The 18,823-nt window shown below is 41.6% G+C and overlaps 1 protein-coding gene across 6 annotated transcripts in view; it reads left to right on the top strand.

Annotated features, from left to right (window-relative positions):
* Positions 1–18,823, top strand: part of fli1 (Fli-1 proto-oncogene, ETS transcription factor) — an 88,221-nt gene that overhangs the window by 4,668 nt on the left and 64,730 nt on the right. For 4 of the 6 annotated variants that reach the window (XM_068053780.1, XM_068053781.1, XM_068053783.1 and 1 more), the window contains 3 exons: positions 3,042–3,247; positions 4,864–5,018; positions 5,479–5,682. In XM_068053780.1, coding sequence (XP_067909881.1) covers positions 3,042–3,247; positions 4,864–5,018; positions 5,479–5,682 — 565 coding nt within the window. Of the gene's footprint in view, positions 1–19; positions 119–708; positions 874–3,041; positions 3,248–4,863; positions 5,019–5,478; positions 5,683–18,823 lie in introns of those variants that run through there. The other 2 variants (XM_068053784.1, XM_068053782.1) reach the window with 2 other exon arrangements.

An 18,823-nucleotide genomic window follows, 5' to 3' on the forward strand; every position in this document is an offset into this window, starting at 1 on the left:
GAATAAGGGGGCTGGAGACCTGCAGACGCATTCAAAAAAAACCAGGAGCGCAACGTCTGGACGTAACAGAAGATTTAAAATAAATATATTGAAATATATAAAAATTTCACCTGAGCAGGTAAACTCTCCATTCTGAATTATACCGTTTCGAGAAATGTTCCTAAATTTATATTTTGTGTACAGATTACCAGTGTAACACTAATCCGGTGGAATGTGTACTGCGTTGAATGGTTAGGTGGTGGCGAACTGATTTTGTATAACTTTTAAGTACTTTGCCGAACACTTTTTGTTGTTTGAGATTGTGTTGAGGCTGGAATCCTCGTGCGTGTTTTTATATATATAAATGCCAGCTTGTTCATCAAATAGGGCGCAGACTAAGGCAACGCCAAAAGTGTCAACGTAAGGGGGAAAACTCTAGAATTACTCTGTGACACAACGTGCGCTGATGCTTTATTTTTATTCTGAAGTCAAAGACAGTAACGGCGTGGTTTTTGTGTGAGAGTGTGTGAGTATGTGTTTGTGTATGTGTGTGTGGAGCAAGAGCAGAAACGGCTAAGGGTGAGGGGCGCTTCCCGACAGGAAAACGCGTTTGAACCACGGAAAAGAGAAATCGCTATTGTTTCTTTTTCCTTATCTTGACGGCCAAAATATCCTGCTTTAAAAAAATGTGTAATGAGCCCCCACCATTGGTTCAGCGGCTTCCTCTCGGGCGGCTGACTTCACTTCCCAAAATTGCCAATCTTTCATCCGGTTACCTCGCCTGTCCGAGCAAGAATTGCGGTTGTAATTACCTCCTGACCGTGTCATGTTTGGGATATTGTTCCGATTTGGGGAAAAGGGAAGAAATCGGGTGAAATGGACGGCACGATTAAGGTAAGGGGGTGGGGGGGGGGGGGGGGGGTGGTGAGACCGGAGGGGTGGGGTGTACTTTAGAGGCTGCCTGTTCCAGGCGTTTCTCTTCTCTCCCGTCCCTTTTTCTTGGGGTGACGCGACTTTTTCACAAGTTTCCAACCCAAAACGGCAATTCGATTTCCTCAGTTTTCCATCTCCTTCTAAATTTCCTTTTCCTTTCAAGCTTTGAGGCCGGAGTTAGAGATGCAGTTTCAGTCAGTGGGACGTTTGGGATCAGGACGGTTGTTGAGGGATCCCGGTGAATGTTACCCTTTCTGCACTAAATTGACTTAGCTTCTCCAAGTCACTTGAATGGCACTGTCCCAACGTGGGCGCCGTTCAGACTGTTGCTGCTTTGTAAACCTAGCTGTCACTAACTCTAGTTAAGCGAAGGCGTTGAGGGGTCCAAGGTCTGGGGATAAAGGGGCTCTCAGTGCAAGGTGGCAGGAACCTGCCCACAGATAACACGGACTTTCACGAACTGCGCAATGTTGCATGGCATAGCGCCCGGCAGCTACTCCGCAACTCGATGGGCTCCCCGCCACCTCCAGACGCACCAAACGTGCGGCGAACACAACTCAGAAACCATGGAATGAACCATTCAATTTGCTAGGATGTACTTATAACGAAACCAGTCATATAACTTTCCGCTCTTTATGCTGTCGAGACCTAGCGTGTTTTGGTATAGCGTGTTCTATCCAACTGCAACTTTCAGACAGAATTTATTTCTCTCACATGTTTCAAATATGTCTCTGGGACAGCGAGCGGCCCCCGCGTGGCAGCGGGTCCACAATATATAGAATCAAGTGGGATCCGCTTTAAAATAACCAATGTTACAGATTAGGGAATACACAACGGTAGAGGGAGATGAGCGATCTTCAGGTCCAATAGCTAACAGTTTAAAATGAAGGTTTGATTGACTCATAACTGAACACTAGGTTTCTCATCAATCCCCCTCCCTTATCGACCGAGCATACACTTCCGTTCTTTACACCCCTGTTTCCTGACAGATTTCCTTTTTTCTTAATACAAAGATGAAAAATTTAATCTTCTCTCCCCAACCCCCCAAAAGAACTGCGATTTGAGTTAGTATTTAATATTTGTCAGTGCGCACTTATTTATGTTTATTTGTGTTACTTAATCAGGACTGGACTAGGGTTAGACGCCTCTCCCCTTCTTCCCTCTCCTTCCTCTCCTCTCTGTGGCTCTATCCCTTTCGCCGAACTCAGTGGAGGTTGGGCTTGGGTTGCGCCTATGGTTCCTGAGAGTTGGCAAGTGAAAACAAATGAGGAAAAATAAGCTGGTAGGGCATGTGAGTGATATTTGTCATTGCCCCGACTCTCTATCTACCGCTATGGGCAGAGGCGGAGGCTGCTGACTCCTACAGTTAGAAATACGACAAAAACAACCGTTCCGCGGCACCTTTAACCATTCAGATCTACTTCAAACTTTATCAGTGGTGTTACTTGCTTCAAATGTTGCGGATCTATTCAGGCTACACTTATTCATAATCTGTCATTCGCACAGTATTCCTCCCAACTGTGTGGAAATCCCGATCATTCCCAGAGATTTCTGGGCTCTTTTTTAAGAGTTGGTCGAGAGACGCCCCGGTTGCAGAGGCACTAATCCACGGTTCCAGATTACGTACGCAATATACCTACATTTCGTTACTCATTATTGCCCTTTTCAGTGATACGGACCTTAAAAGTACTCAGTTAATAATTATTCACTTAATGGCGTGGGTTCCAAAATGATGGACTTCTCACTTCCATAAATACACACGCCCATGCCTACTCATCGATATACATACATTTACAAACACACAAATACAGGGTATACAGAAGCCCAAAGCACTATATATATAACTCTTTTTTTCTGTAATATGACGGTGGATGTAAAAATATGTGTATAATAGTGATAAACACTATTTTATATTTTATGTGGTTGCATAATCGTTGTTGAGGTTCGTTATTTTAAATAATTAACCTGTTGCTATTACAATAACATATAATCTAATTTTGGTCTGAGGAGAGGCACTGCATCAGGAGTATACTGTCCCTTTATGAATACCTGCCGTATGTTGGAGTTGTGTTTAATCCCTGTACCTGTAACTCTCTTACCATTTGCCCTGTGTTGTTTCCCGTTTTCAGGAGGCCCTGTCGGTTGTGAGTGACGACCAGTCCCTGTTTGACACCTCTTACGTGGCTACACACCTCCCCAAAGCGGATATGACGGCTTCAGCTGCCACCGACTATGGACAAACGCACAAAATTAATCCTTTGCCTCAACAAGAATGGATTAACCAGCCTGTCAGGGTTACTATCAAGAGGGAATACGACCATATTAACGGGTCCAGGTAACATCGGATCAGACAGCCCCTTCCGCCCAAGGCAGATACCCCGGGCAAAACGACGCCCGGGGAGCATCAGCCACACGATACCTTGTATTCAACCCTACTCAACATTTTATAAATGTCTCACAGGTCTGATGTGATGCTCTCCGGAATTCCCTAGCCCAGTTTCATCTCTTCAGTCGATATGACCTAGTGGTATTTGTAAAGAACAAGAAGCAGATCGTTAAACACTGTCTTTGGGAACATTTATATTAAATATATTCCTACACATAACATTAAATAGTCCTATTGTATTTATAGCAGAACACACACATAACTTTAGTATAATATGTTTGCAGTCTGATTACTTATAGGTTATTCATTACAGCCAACAAGAGCACAGTGCGCTCTATGTATAGGCCCTAAGTCCTTAGTGCTTCTCGGGAATACACCTGACTATTTGCAGTCCCCAGTCTCCGGCATTGTCCGCTGGGAGGTGCTTTGGGTTGGCTTGTGATCGATTGACTCTGCCTCTCGGTCAGTAATGATGGTAGGTGATAATACTAAACATCCAAATGAAATATCTTGTAAACACAACTGGTGTGCCTTCTTTGCGAGTCATGGTTAAGATTTGTATAAAACTGTATGAGATGCGGTCTATTTTTATGGGATGTGGCTCATTTCTATTTGTCCTGAAAGGTACTGTGGGCCTTTTGCACATCTGAGTGGATTGCTAGGCCACTTCACATACAGACCAGACCGCGTAAGGACTGCAGTTTCCTTCCCAAAGAGCGTTAGTTGAACCAGTCTGGTGTTATAACAATAAATTAAAAGCAAAATATTGCAGATGCTGGAAATCTGAAGCAAAAAAAGTGCTGGAAATACTCAGCAGGACCTTTCATCTGATGAAGGGTCACTGACTTGAAACGTTAACTCTGCTTCTCTCTCCACAGATGCTGCCAGACCTGTTGAGTATTTCCAGCATTTATTTTTATTTCAGATTTCCAGCATCTGCAGTATTTTGCTTTGATTATATAAACAGCCAGACTGCACTGAGACATCTGAAAATCTCGGTTACATCTTTTCCTTTCTCCCTCGACTTTATTTCTTAGTCCACTTTCCTTTCTTCGCCACCTTTCTTAGTCTCTAAAAGCAGGGAAATACGTATTCTCACTCTGCATTGGTATTGATTTTATCAGGACACAAACGGGCCTTGTATTTGGTAAATTGGAAAGGCAGGAATATTGAAGGTTAAATGCACAACGAGCAGGGTGCTTTGGGCAACTAAATTGAAAAATAACCTATAAGGACATTTCGTTTACACCTAGCGGACACAGGAAATCTTGTCCATGTTTCCTTCAAGAGATGCGATGTCTGGGTTTTTTTCATTTGAACAATGGATAATCTGCTGTTAACCTGTATACACAAAGACATGTAATTAAAGTGACTCAGTGCACAGCCCTGGTAACAGCGGCCCACAGTTTCAGAGGAAGGTTGTTAAGGGAACGGTAGGTTCTAATATATCCTAAAGAATCTCCGCAAAAGGCAAGGTGGAGAAATTGAGAGAACTAACTGTTGCACCTGTGACTCATGTATCTTCCTCTCTCAGACGCATCTCTCCTGCTTTTTAACCCTGACAGGGACTCACCTGTGGACTGCAGCGTAGCCAAATGCAATAAGCTGGTGAGCGGCACCGACACCAACCCTATGAGTTACAGCAGTTACATGGACGAGAAGAACGGACCTCCCCCGCCTAACATGACCACCAACGAGAGAAGAGTGATCGTCCCGGCAGGTAACTAGTCCCCAACGCAGCCCTTGGGGTCAGGGTGAGGGTACGGAAGGTACATCGGTGTCTCTCTGTCCGGTATGGGCCCTCGGGACCTTCACATGACTGGAAGTCTCTCTCAACTTGCACTTAGAAGACCCCGATGTGCCCCATCTCCGTTTTACTGTACTAAGGTGAAATACCAGTGATAAAACTCGACCACATCGCTAAAGCTGACGGAATTTGATCCAATTATGCTCTCAATTGCTATTACCAGAAATTAGTCGAGTGGGTTCCATACATCTGGATTGAGTAAATCGGCTGCTAAACCGGCTGGCTGGGAGCTAAGCCTCAGCATTTACTGCGCATAGAAGTGACTCTGTCCCTTTAACTAGAACAACGTGTGGATTGGGGAATTAGTGTTGTGGAATCGGTGCGGTTTGTGCAGAATTCTGGATGAGTTATTTAAATGACTGGTGCTTTGCAGATCCGACTCTTTGGAGCCAGGAGCACGTTAGACAGTGGCTGGAGTGGGCCATCAAGGAATACGGGCTGCTGGAGATCGACACGTCCCTCTTTCACAACACCGACGGCAAGGAGCTCTGTAAAATGAACAAGGAGGACTTTCTCCGCCTAACCTCCCTCTACAATGCCGAGGTCCTGCTCTCACATCTCAATTACCTCAGGGAAAGTAAGTGCCATTCCAGTTCTCACCATCAGTCTAAATGAAAGTGTCAGTGAGTCAGTGCTGCTAGTATTGGGGTTGTTCCGGTGTATTAGTGTCAAAGTTTGACTAAAGAAATGGTAACGTGTCCCAGATTTCATAGTTGCAGTAAGAGTGTAATATAGCCCCTGTTTTTTATTGCCAGTACTTTACAATTTAATTGTATTTAACTAATTAGAAGGAAAAGAAGGGAGCATTTCACCGACAGGTCCTGTGTGGTCCTACTGTTTTGAAATATTTTCAGCTTTTAGAGGAGATATGTTGATAATTTCAGTGCGAGCTGCAGTCTATATGTTTGGAGACTTTGAATGTCCCATTTTCACTCAGTAAAGCTAGCTCGTGTCTGGAAAAATATTACATCTCCCGATTTCGACACTAGAGATTCAGAAACCTTGAATCGATGCCTAAGGACATTGCTGCGGGCGGAGAGTAATTTCATTTCTGGTGTGAACACGCGCGTGTGTGTGAAGGAGCAGGACTGGGTTTGCAGATAGCTTTTTTATTGTTGTAACTTTTTAAACACTGCCTTGTTTTCGATTGGATGCAGTCATAGTACACGAGGGAGCACCCAGGCCAGAGAGGAATTTATTCCATCAAAAGCTGGATTGTTAGATTCTTGCATCAACCCATTGATGTAATAAACCAGTCTGTTGAAGAATTAGAAAGGCCCATTTGTAAATAGCCTGCCGCTGCAGTAAAAGTGCGTACTGCACCCAATCCGACATAATGTATGTTTATGTTTTATATAAATATACTAATATATTTTAATTAAATAATAGAATAAATATTATTAGATGATTACACTATTGTATTGTATTGGAGAATAACTTGATCCTTTATCCTTTGCCATTGTAATCGCCTTTTCCTGTGTTAAACGAGTCTCTCTGAGCTTGTCATCCCTGATTATGGAAGGACCTTTGAAAGCAGGAGTGACGCTGAAATATTTTACATTATATATATTACAACAACTTTATAGAAGAAAGCGGCCTGGCGTGGCCGAGCCAGTGTACGAATCTCTGCCTGCAAGGAGCTGTGGAAACGACCCCCACCTGTTCCCCCTTCGCGAATGCCCCGGTCCGGACTCAAGTTTATTCCAAAGAATTGAATATTATAAACAGAAAACTCGGTGCGATTATCGGGTGAATAATTTTCCTGGCTCGTTAAACTAAGAGATCCTCCGATCTCTCTAAGGACTCAGGTCGCAGATTTTGAAAACGTGGCTTGTTTTCTGTGGTATGTTCAGCTATGAGTTTCTGGGGATTTTCTGATGCAAACGAGTTATAGACAGAATGGAACTGGGTTCGATGGGATGAAAGTTCGGGACAAGCAGGTTAGATTGTCGTTGATATATTTGAGTTTCAGCTTAAAAATTCTGCTTTTAAAATTTGATTTTGATTGGGCTCTCGGTTGGGGGTTGTGTTGGCTAGCCACTGCGACTCCTCTCACTCACTTTCTATGCTCTTGTTTATCCCACACATTTAAAGTTTGCTTCCTGACATGTATTGAAGTGAGCTCTGGGGTTAGATTTGCAATGTAATTCTGATCTCACGATGAACACATTGACCTACAGTACCCAATGTTCCGATTCTAATAAATACGATTACAGTTGTTTGGTTCGGTTTTTGTGTTAAGTCTGCCTGAGCCTAGCGTTCTAACCCTTAATGGTTCAGAATTTCTAAGCGAACGTTTATTTGTAGAAAATAATGATAGATGTAGAGATTCTGTTCTAGATGTGAAACATTAGTGTACATAGTGGGTTACATCCTGGCTCTTCAACATCACTCAGGAGATGTATAGCCTGCATTGTGTGGTCATTCTGCAGGTGGATGTGACTGTAGGTTTGAAGATGCCGTCCGAGGGCTTGTTACAGGATCTGGAGACCAATCTCCTTTCCTGGGCAATGATGCGGGAAGACTTACACGGGACTGGTTATCTGTAGCAGGCTGTAAGTTTAGTGACAATGTTAGTTGTATGCTGCGGCCCTCTCAAAGAGCAGGCCCACACCTGAGGACTTTCGAATAGAATTACAGCCCAGGCCATGATGTCGGAAATCCACAACATTCAGATGTGAGGACAGTTGGTGTAATCAGTGCGGGATCGAACACTCTTACACCTTCCCTATTGCTTAAGTGTATGTCCCATCACAGCTCATCGTTCTGTAATTCAGCCTGTACTCGGTTTGTTTCAGTCCATCCCAGAGAAGGATGGGAGTTCGTGATCAGCTCGACTCTAAATTCCTAAATAAATTGCGGCTGGAGGTTTGGGCTCATGACTTTTGATACTGTATCAGAGCACCAGAGACGAGATTGTGTTCGGACTAAACTGGAGCACGGCCCGCCGGATTTTCCAAAATTATTACATCACTTTCCCCTACCGGGAAAGCATGTAAGGGATGAGAGGGATTAACTCTGCAATAATTCTAGGAATTTTAGAACTAAATCTGGAATTGCCCAAGTATATTAGGGTTTAGATCTTGTTCGATGTTTAATCTGAGCAGACGAGTCCGTCCTTTGGTTAAAGAAAGGTTCTAAAGCCTCCTGCTTAGCTCCAGCCCCGAGTTAGCTCTTAGAGGCAAGGTCTCCATTGCTAGCTCCAACATATTAGCTGACCTATACCATCCCCACACACACCCACATAAAAACACACTCACAAACATACATGTAAACAAACAGACATACATGCAGAAACACACCCTTAAACACGTAAACAAACACACGTGGAAACATACTCAAATACACATGTAGACACACACGTACATATAGAGATACACAGCTAAACACACACGAACACATTCATACAAATCCATACATACACACAAACACAAACATACACTGACATGGAGTTGATGGATCCCTTTGGTTAACCCCATGTTAGTAACATTCTCCACTATCCAGCTGCGTTTAAGATGTAATCAAGTGAAATCTTCCAAATTATTAGAATTTAAGAATAGAACGACATTTAAATCAATATAAAACGACAAAGATTTGATAAGCGGTTTTATAAACGTTATTAAAGTATTTTGACTAATATTTAATGTCAGAAATTTATTCCTAATATATTCTGCCACCATGGTTTGCGCCATATAAACGCTTAGTTCAATTACCACGATATGCAATATTTAATTTAAATACAAGTCTTTAAAAGTTCGCAGTTTCAGTTTCCTTGGATTAATCTTTATCTCATTCTGGTAATTTAAGCGACATATCGACCCCTTACAACCGTAGTCCATTCAACACTCCGGGGCAGAATTCGTTAGAATTTCGTTAACGTGTAATATGGAGCTTAGAATCTTTCAGCTTCGCAGTTCTGCTCGTCTCTGCATATACCATCTAACTTGGAGAATGTGTAATGAACTGGAAGGAAAAGCAGAGAAAAAAGGAAGGGAATGAGAAAGGAAAATAAACTAAAGAATAAAATAAAGGAAACCAAAGGAAGGAAAGTTAATTGAGAGTTAACGGATGCATCTTGGGGTAATGTCTGCTTCCGGGTTTTACTCAGACTCTATTCTCTGTAGTGCGAAGTACAAGTGGCAAAATTTCAGCGCTGCAAGATTGTCCCTACACCCGAACAAGGAGAGGGGAAGGAGGCAGAATAGCACAGATCTGCTCTAATCGCAGAGCCACACATGGAGAGGGATGCTGCAGAATAGGAACAAGTACTGCATTGAATGCGAAGCAGCCTGAGCTGTTTTCAGCACGCGCTAAGGCACTGTGTAAATGTTCTCCTGATGCACGCTCCGTGTCTCAAATGGTCACAGATCCACACTAACCCTCCTTATTTCAATAAAAGCAAAATATGCGAATGCTGGAAATCTAAAATAAAAACAGAAAGTGCTGGAAATACTCAATAGGTGTGGCAGCATCTGTGGAGAGAGAAGCAGAGTTAACGTTTCAGGTCAGTGACCTTTCATCAAAACTGTTCTGATGAAAGGTCACAGAACTGAAACGTTAACTCTGCTTCTCTTTCCACAGATGCTCCCAGACCTGCTGAGTATTTCCAGTACCTTCTCCTTATTTCAATTTCTGGCTCCACGAAAATAAAACGTTGCTGTTTCTGACAAACTCTGTCTCAGGTGTTCAATGTACGAGTGACTTTAAATGATGCCAGCTGCCGTTTTGCTTGCTCTCTTCAATTTATTTAAAAAGTGATTGTATTTCGCACTATTACCGGTGTACACATTGGTTAAAGGCTCTGAGTCATCTCCATGCTTTAAGGCAGAGTATTTATAGATTATAATCAAATGCAATGATGTTCGGGATTAAATATTTGTAAAACTGACGCTTGATGTTACTTGACCTGACCTAAGGATTGAGGTTTTAATTCATGCATTTTTTAAAACTTTAAATAAAACTGTAAATAAGCTAAATGATTACTTTGTGTCTGTCTTCACTGAGGAAGATACAAGAAATCTCCCAGAATTGGAGATCCATGAAATTAGGGGGAATGAGGAATTGAAGGAAATTAGTATTAGTAAGAAGGCTGTATTGGAGAAATTAATGGGGCTGAAGATTGATAAGTCCCCAGGACCTGATATTCTACATCCCAGAGTGTTGAAAGAGGTAGCTGTGGAGATAATGGATGCATTGGTGATCATCTGCCAAAATTCTATAGATTCTGGAGTGGTCCCTGCAGATTGGAAGGTCGCAAGTGTCACCCCACTGTTTAAGAAGAGAGGAAGAGAGAAAACAGGGAATTACAGATCTATTAGTCTTACATCAGTCGTTGGGAAAATGCTATAATCTATTCTAAAGGATGTGATAAATAGATGCTTGGATAATGATGATCTGATTTGACATAGTCAACATGGATTTATGAATGGGAAATAATGTTTGATGAACCTGTTGGAGTTTTTTGAGGATGTTACTAACAAAATTGATAAAGGGGAGTCGATGGATTCGACTTGGATTTTCAGAAGGTTTTTGATAAAGTCCCCCACAGGGAGGTTGGTTAGTAAAATTAAAGCACATGGGATAGGAGGTAATATACAGGCATGGATTAAGGATTGATTAACAGGCAGAAAACAGAGAGTAGGAATAAACAGGTCATTCTCATGTTGGCAGGCTGTGACTAGTGGGGTACCACAGGGATCAGTGCTTGGGCCCCAGCTGTTCACAATATATATCAATGATTTGGATGTGGGGACCAAATGTAGTATTTCCAAGTTCATAGATGACACAAAACTAGGTGGGAATGTATGTTGTGAGGAAGATGCAAAGTGGCTTCAAGGAGATTTGGATAGACTTAGTGAGTGGACAAGAACATGGCAGATGGATTATAATGTGGAAAAATGTGAGGTTATCCACTTTTGGTAGGAGGAATAGATGTGCAGAGTATTTCTTAAATGCTAAGAGCTTAGAAAGTGTAGATGTACAAAGGGACCTGGGTGTCCTTGTCAATAAGTCACTGAAAGCTAACATGCAGGTGCAACAAGCAATTAGGAAGGCTAATGGCATGTTAGCCTTTATCGCAAGAGGATTTGAGTACAGGAGTAGTGAAGTCTTGCTTCAATTGTATAGAACCTTGGTTAGACTGCACATGGAGTATTGTGTACAGTTTTGGTCCCCTTACCTTAGGAAGGATATTATTGCCATAGAGGGAGTGCAACAAAGGTTCACCAGACTTGTTCCCAGGATGGTGGAACTGTCCCTTGAAGAGAGATTGGGAAAACTGGGCCTGTATTCTCTAGAGTTTTGAAGAATGAGAGGTGATCTCATCGAAACCTACAAAATGCTTAAAAGGATGGAGAGGGTAGATGCAGCTAAGATATTTCCCCTGGTTGGGAAGTCTAGAACCAGGAGACACAATTTCAAAATAAGGGGGAAGCCACTTAGGACAGAGATGAGGAGAAATTTCTTTACTCAGAAGGTTGTGAATCTTTGGAATTCTCTACCCCAGAGGGCTGTCGAAGCTTAGTCATTGAGTATGTTTAAAGCAGAGATTGACAAATTTCTAAATACAAATGACATAAGGGGATATGAGGATAGTGTGGATAAAGGCATTGAAGTGGATGATCAGCCATGATCATATTGAATGGCGGGGCAGGCTCGATGGGCTGAATGGCTTACTCCTGCTCCAATGTTCATATGATATGTTTTGGGCCTTTCCTCCGAGAAGTAGTTAGGATCCTAACTCACTTGTTATTGATGTGCTCGGATGAGTCATGCTGTTAAATCCCAGACCAATTCCCTGATAAACCCTGCACTTTTCTGCAGTTGTTCTGGTGACTATTTCTTTTGAACTGTGCACCCTAACCTGAGGGGTATTTAACTTACAACACAGAAAGAATCAGCGAATGTCAGTAACAGATGCTTTTTAATATGATATTTGACTAAAATATCATTATAATAGTAGACTTCTGAAAAGATCTAAGTTAAAGAGACAAGACCAGTCAATTCCTAAGGGCTCCGAATAGTAGAACTGCTCAATATATGGCGTGTACTCGCTTTTAAACAAACAAAAAAAAAAGCACTGGAGAGAGGTTAATTAGACAGGGCAGTATCATAAGTTTTCACATCTGGTGTTGTTACAATATTATTCTGGTAGTTCTTTCAGAAAGTACAGTACTACAGAGGCTGCAGTTGGATGGGCTTCATTTAAAGGAGCAGAGTTTTTATAGAACTATATTAATCAAACATTAAGATATGGTGCAATTCAATCCAAAATGCATAAAATTACATAGAAATAGACCATTTGGCTCAACAGAACTAAACCGATGTTTATGCTCCACAGGAACATTCTCCAAACTTACTTCATCCCACTCTGATATCATATGCTTCTATTTCTTTCTCTCTCATGTACTTACCGAGCTTCCCCTCATCATCAGGGAATATTTTTGTTTACCTGGATGTGATGTTCTTAAAGTGAAAATATGGTGTGGTTATTGGGTGCTCCTCCCTCTTCAGCATGAAGTCCCGCTTTCCTAAGTGAATTCTTATCCTCTATATTGATGGTAACTCTTGCACCAAACCCATTTTGGAATGAAACTAAGTGTCTCTCCCACAGTGCAGCTCTTTAACAACTCCTCCTGATCTCAGCCACACCAACTTTCCCTGATGGTTGGTGACTCACTTGCTGTTTTGGGCCCATTTTCGAAATCTCACAGAAAACATCCTAAATCTTATGGTTTTGACTCTCCCATTTATCCATCATTTTAAGTTGAAATGTAGCATAACATATAGCATACTTCATTAAATTAAGCATACGTCAAAACATTAAAGAAATTGTAGATATGCACACAGATACCCAGACACACCTAGACACATTGATTTTTTTAAGTACAAGTCATTGTGTGACAAATATTTCTGATGGAGTATAACGTACCTGGTACATTGTTACTCAATAAATAAGACAAGTGTATACTTGAAAAGAAGGGAAAAGTTGCAGGGTTATGAGGAAAATCAGGAGAATGGCTTTAATTGGATATTTGGTTCAAAGAGCTGCCAAAGACATGATGAGCTGAATGGCTTCCTTCTGTGCTGTTTGTGACTGCTGTGTTTTTGGTCAATGTGCATTTTGTTACTTAAATGTTTAGATTTCTGGTCTATTAAGGGATTATTTTCCCATTTTGTTATTCATCAATCATATTACCTTCACCACATTGCAGCCAAAAAATATACACAATCATATTCTATTAAAAAAAATCCTCCCAACATATGACTGCCAAGACAGCTCCCTACCCATTCCATTCTATATAGTTAAAACAAACATTTACAACATTATAAACATGTTAAAAATCAAAAGATCACAGAAGAAATCTCAAAAATCCTCATAAATTTGCCCATCCCACTTTTCAATCGTAATAATAACTCACCACCTTGAGGCTGATACAGCATAGTTAAACATCTCAGTCTCCTATTTCCAGTAGCCAACACATGGCTTCAGACCTCTCTGATCTCTGTCTCTGACCCTTCAGCAGCTGTGAAGTTCCACACTTCATTCCATCTGGTGACATCCTGATCTGTTTGTCACTTGTTCTCAAATATACTCACCAATTTATTATTCCATTGAATCTATTCTTCTCTCCATATAAACTCTGCTCCAGCCACACACTCCTGATCGGAGTTCCCCCTCCCATAGCTGACCTCACAGTTGAACTCTGGGCCATTTGATGCTCTTGACTCTGTGCTGCTCATTGCTGTAGTACTAGATAATCTAAAAAAAATATATTGGAATATGGATCAGACATATTGATTGTCTAATAAAAAAATCAAGAGATTAAATTCCAAATTATGCTGTTTAAATGTAGTTACATAGTGTAGAAACAGGTTGGAAAATATAAAGACGAATGTGATATTCTTCTGGACGTATTTGGAAGGAAGAGGATGAATCAGAAATGGAGGATTTATATCAAGTACAGAGGAAACTGAGAACTGCAAACCAAATTCTAAATATAAATTGATATGGAAAACCAACAAGTAACTGAGAATAATATAATTTATTTTAATATTCTGTTTCATATTATCCGAGACCAAATCAGACCATTTGCAACCTTGGCTTCATATTTGGGCATCTGACCCCATATCTACTCCATCACAAAGAGCACCTACTTCCTCCTGCATAACATCGTCCATCTCTGCCCCTGCCTCAGCTCATCTGCCACTGAAATTCTCATTCATGCCTTTATTACCTGTAGACTCCACTATTCCAATGTTCTTCTGGCATCCACCTTACACTCTCCGTAAACTTGAGCTCATTCAAAATTCTGCTGCCTGTATCCAACAAGTCCACTCCATTCTTTACCCTTGTGCTTGCTGACTTATATTGGTTCCCAGTCCGGCAACACCTCAATTTTAAAAACTCATCCTTGTTTTCAAATTCCTCCATGGCCTTGTCTTCCTATCTCTGTAATCCAATGCCTGTCCACCATCTAGAAGGCACAGGTCAGGAGGGTGATGGAATACTCTCCACTTGCCTGAATGGGTGCAGCTCCAACAACGCTCAAGAAGCTCAACACCATCCAGGACAAAGCAGCCCGCTTGGTCGGCACCCCATCCACCACCTTTAACATTCACTCCCTTCACTACACAGTGATGCACAGTGGCAGCAGTGTGTACCATCTACAAGATGCACGTCAGCAACTCATTGACAGCACCTTCTTTGACAGCACCTTCCAAACCTGTAACCTCTACCACCTAGAAGGACAAGGACAGCAGATGCATGGGAACACCACCACCTGCAAGTTCCCCTCCAAGCTACACACCATCCTGACTTGGAACTATATCGTTGTTCCTACACTGTTGCTGGGTCAAAATGCTGGAACTCTCTTCCTAACAACACTGTGGGTGTACCGATACCCCAAGGACTGCAGCAGATCAAGAAGGCAGCTCACCACCACCTTCTCAAGGGAAATTAGGGATGGGCAATAAATGCTGCCCTAGCCAGTGATGCCCACATCCCATGAACAAATAAAAAAAACCACACAATCCGTTGAGATCTCTGAACTCCTCCAATTCTAGACCTTTATACGTCCTCCGTGTTCATTGCTCCATCATTGGTGGCCATGGCTTCAACTTCCTGGGCCCTATGCTCTGCTTCTCTACCTCTCTCACCTCCTTTAAAATGCTGTCCAAAATCTACCTCATTGACTAAGCTTTAGGTCACATCTCCAAATACCTCCTTATGTGGTTCAGTGTCACATTTTGTTTGATGACACTCCTGTGAAGCACTTGGGATGTTTTATTACGTTAAAGGCACGATATAAATGGAACATGAGCAATATCACAGCTCATTAACTATTGCATAAATATTAGCTTAGAAATCAAGCGGTATGCTTTCATGAAATTACTGTATCTGCTATTTTTACAGAGGTGTCATTATATTGGTTCCAAATCCATTAATGGTGCTCCTAAAGAAATTTTATACAATAGCATTAAACATTTGTACTGCAAAATGGCACAGTGTAATTAGTTGGGGGTTATTTTGGTGGAAGGTGAAACAGACGCTAGAAGGGTTCTGTTCCAGTAAGCATTCAGTTTTGGTCCTAATTGCTGATTACCATAATTTGAACTTGCCTGGATGTGCTAAACCAGAAATATGCATGTTTCCATTCTTATTTATTCAATCGCAGTCAGAGAATAACCTGCAATGGCTTCTCTTTCTGCTCCCTCACCCATACCTTTGTTGACCCCTGTGATCTATTCTTGGCTTCCTCCTATTTCTCATTTATATGCTACCCCTCGTCAACATCATCTGAGAACACAGCTTCAGTTTTCACATGTACGCTGACCATCTCAACCTCATCATCACCTATCTCGACTGCTCCACTGTTTCTAAATTATCAGACTGCTTGTTTGACATCCAGTACTGGATGAGCAGAAATTTGCTCCAATTAAACATTGGGAAGACAGAAACCATGTTTTTTGGTCCCGCTACAAACTCTGTTCCCTAGCCACTGACTCCATCCCTCTTGCTGGCAACTGTCTTAGGCTGAACCAAGCCATTTGCAACCTTTAATCCTGAGGTGAGCTTCTGGTGCATATCCACACCATCACTAAAACTGCCTATTTCCACCTTCGTAACGTCATCCCAATCTGCCCCTGCATCAGCTCATCCATGCCTTTGTTACCTCGAGACTTGACTATTCCAACACACTCCCACATTTTATCCTCCATAAATTTAGTAATCCAAAATTCTGCTGCCCATGTTCTTACTTGCACCAAGTCCCATTCCTGTCACCCCTGTGCTCACTGGTTACATTGGCTTCCGGTTAAGCAATGTTTCAATTTTAAAATTCGCATCCTTGTTTTCAAATTCTCCCATGGCTTGGCCCCTCCCCAGTCTCTGCAATGCCCTACAACCTGACAACCCTCCATGATAGCTGTGCTCCTCCAATTCTGGCCTCTTATCCCTAATTTATTTGCTCCACAATTGTAGGCTGTACCTTCAGCTACCAAGACGCTAAATCTGGAATTCCCTCCTAAACCTCTCTGTCTCTCGACCTCTCTTTCATCCTTTAAAATGCTCCTTAAAACTTACCTCTTTGACCAAGCTTTTGGTCATTTGCCATAATATCTCCATATGTGGCTTGGTGTCACATTTTGCTTTATAATGCTGCTGTGAAGCAACTTGGGATGTTTTATTACATTAAAGGTGCTATATAAATACAAGTTGTTGCTGTTGATAACAGTGTCCCAGAAAGTCTCCTGATGTGTTTCAAATGTCTTCTTCAAACTCCCAGCAACAAATGAACAATAAAAGGTGATATAGCTTTAAGTAGTGCTCAAAATTCTCAGCAATGGCATTCTTACTCCTGTTCAGCTAATTCTGTTAAAGGAGGTCATTAAATGAAGTTTTATGGGTGCAGCCTCTTTAATAAGTGCTAGGAGGCATTTTAATTATCAATAAGCTCCTTAACAGTCCTCCGGCAGACTGTTACTAGTGTTGCCTTCAATTCCTTTACCAAGATGCCACTAATGGTCTTGCACTAAATGCAGACTAAAAACCATCATTGCAGCTCAAGATCCCATCTTGGCCACCTCTTCACCACTGAAAGTATTTGGCCAAAATCTCCCTTGTTATCTTCTATGGCATTGTCTGTGGTCAGTTGCAGGATATGGTACAATTTCAGTGTGTGTTCTTACATGAGAACAAAGAGAAATCAGAGGTGGCAAACACACCTGGGATTTGGAAAGAATTTTGTGAGAGATGTGCACAGAGATAGTGAAGTAAGTGTGGTTTGATGCAAACTTGATAACCATTATTGGTTCAGATCTACTGAACAATCATTTAATACAGAATAACTTTAATTAGAGGGAGAGTATTTCCAGATAGAATTACATCAGTACTGAGACACATATAAAAAGTGTGTTTTTTTAGTTGGGACTCTATGCAAATTAGGAGGCATGTCATGTCCCCATACTCACATATCACCTGGGTGAGCTGCCAGGCATAGAAGGTGCTGATTCACCTAATGTACTGTGAGCTACTCATTCTCTCCTTATGTTTATTCTGATGGGCTAGTTGGTCCACTCTAGTTGAAGCATGGATTTGCAATTTGGAAACAATTTTGTAAGAGATCTCCTCAAAATACCGTGAAGTTATTGCATGCTGACAAAAGAGACAAAGAGAAATGGACAGAAGGACAGATAGATAGATAGTTAAATAAGTAAAGAACTAGTTTTAAAAATCAATTGTTTTGTTCTTTTCCCACATTTTGATTCCATATTGTTTTATGATGTGTAGGTTAAACTCCCCCTCCTGGCCAAGTCTGGCAGTTAGATTGAAAAACCAACAATAGGGAATTGAGGCTTCAAGTCTTGAAGCCATTTCACGATCCCTCTGGGAATCTAGCCTAGAAAAATCTGAAGAGACTGTTACAGCAGATGGAGGATCCATGCTTGGCACTGAGACACTGGGTGAGGCATATTTGATCACTGGATTGCTGCATTCTCAGTCTTTAATGCCACGTGAGGGTGCCAAATTCAGCCCAGTTCTGACTCCACATGGTTCCTCTTTACTACAGAACGTCTCCAGGCAGCCAGCCCAAAATAGCATTGTCCATGGGCCAGGGTCAGGTTGGCCAGTTCCTTCCTGTCTGGCTTGGGTAAAAAATTACTGTCTCACATAATTATAAAAATAAAACAAAATTCAAATAAGCATTTAACGTGCAGCATTAAGGTAAGTGTTGTGAGCAAGGAAACTCACCTACATCTGTTTTACTGTTGGTAACATTCCCCAGAACCCTCCCCGCCCCAAAAAAATGAACTTCAAATGAAGCAAAATACATCCCAGCCACAGAGTTACATTTTAATTCTACTGTGTAAATAAGTGATTTGAATGCACTGATTGAAGAGTTGAGTCTAGTGATTGAGAGCATTGTAGCAGGTCCTAGTCCTACAGCAGCTGAATTAACTATAAAAGGTGCAGTGTGGAGGTAAAAAGATGTGTAAAGAATTGTGGAGATATTCGGGGCAATTATAAGCTTTGGATGGGAGTTTCTGATAGCTTTTAGCCTGAGGTGGGTTTTTATGGGTTAGGGCCATCTACTCAGCTGAAGTGATGATGAATAAAGCAGCATTACTGTTCAGTACAATGTAAGTGTTGCTATTGACCATTTGTAGTGATCACTTTTGTCAGTTGTATTGGGTGCTCGGTGGGTTTGAGCAGATCA

The sequence above is a fragment of the Heterodontus francisci genome, chromosome 22 (assembly GCF_036365525.1).
Source record: "Heterodontus francisci isolate sHetFra1 chromosome 22, sHetFra1.hap1, whole genome shotgun sequence".
Classification (NCBI taxonomy): Eukaryota; Metazoa; Chordata; class Chondrichthyes; order Heterodontiformes; family Heterodontidae; genus Heterodontus; species Heterodontus francisci.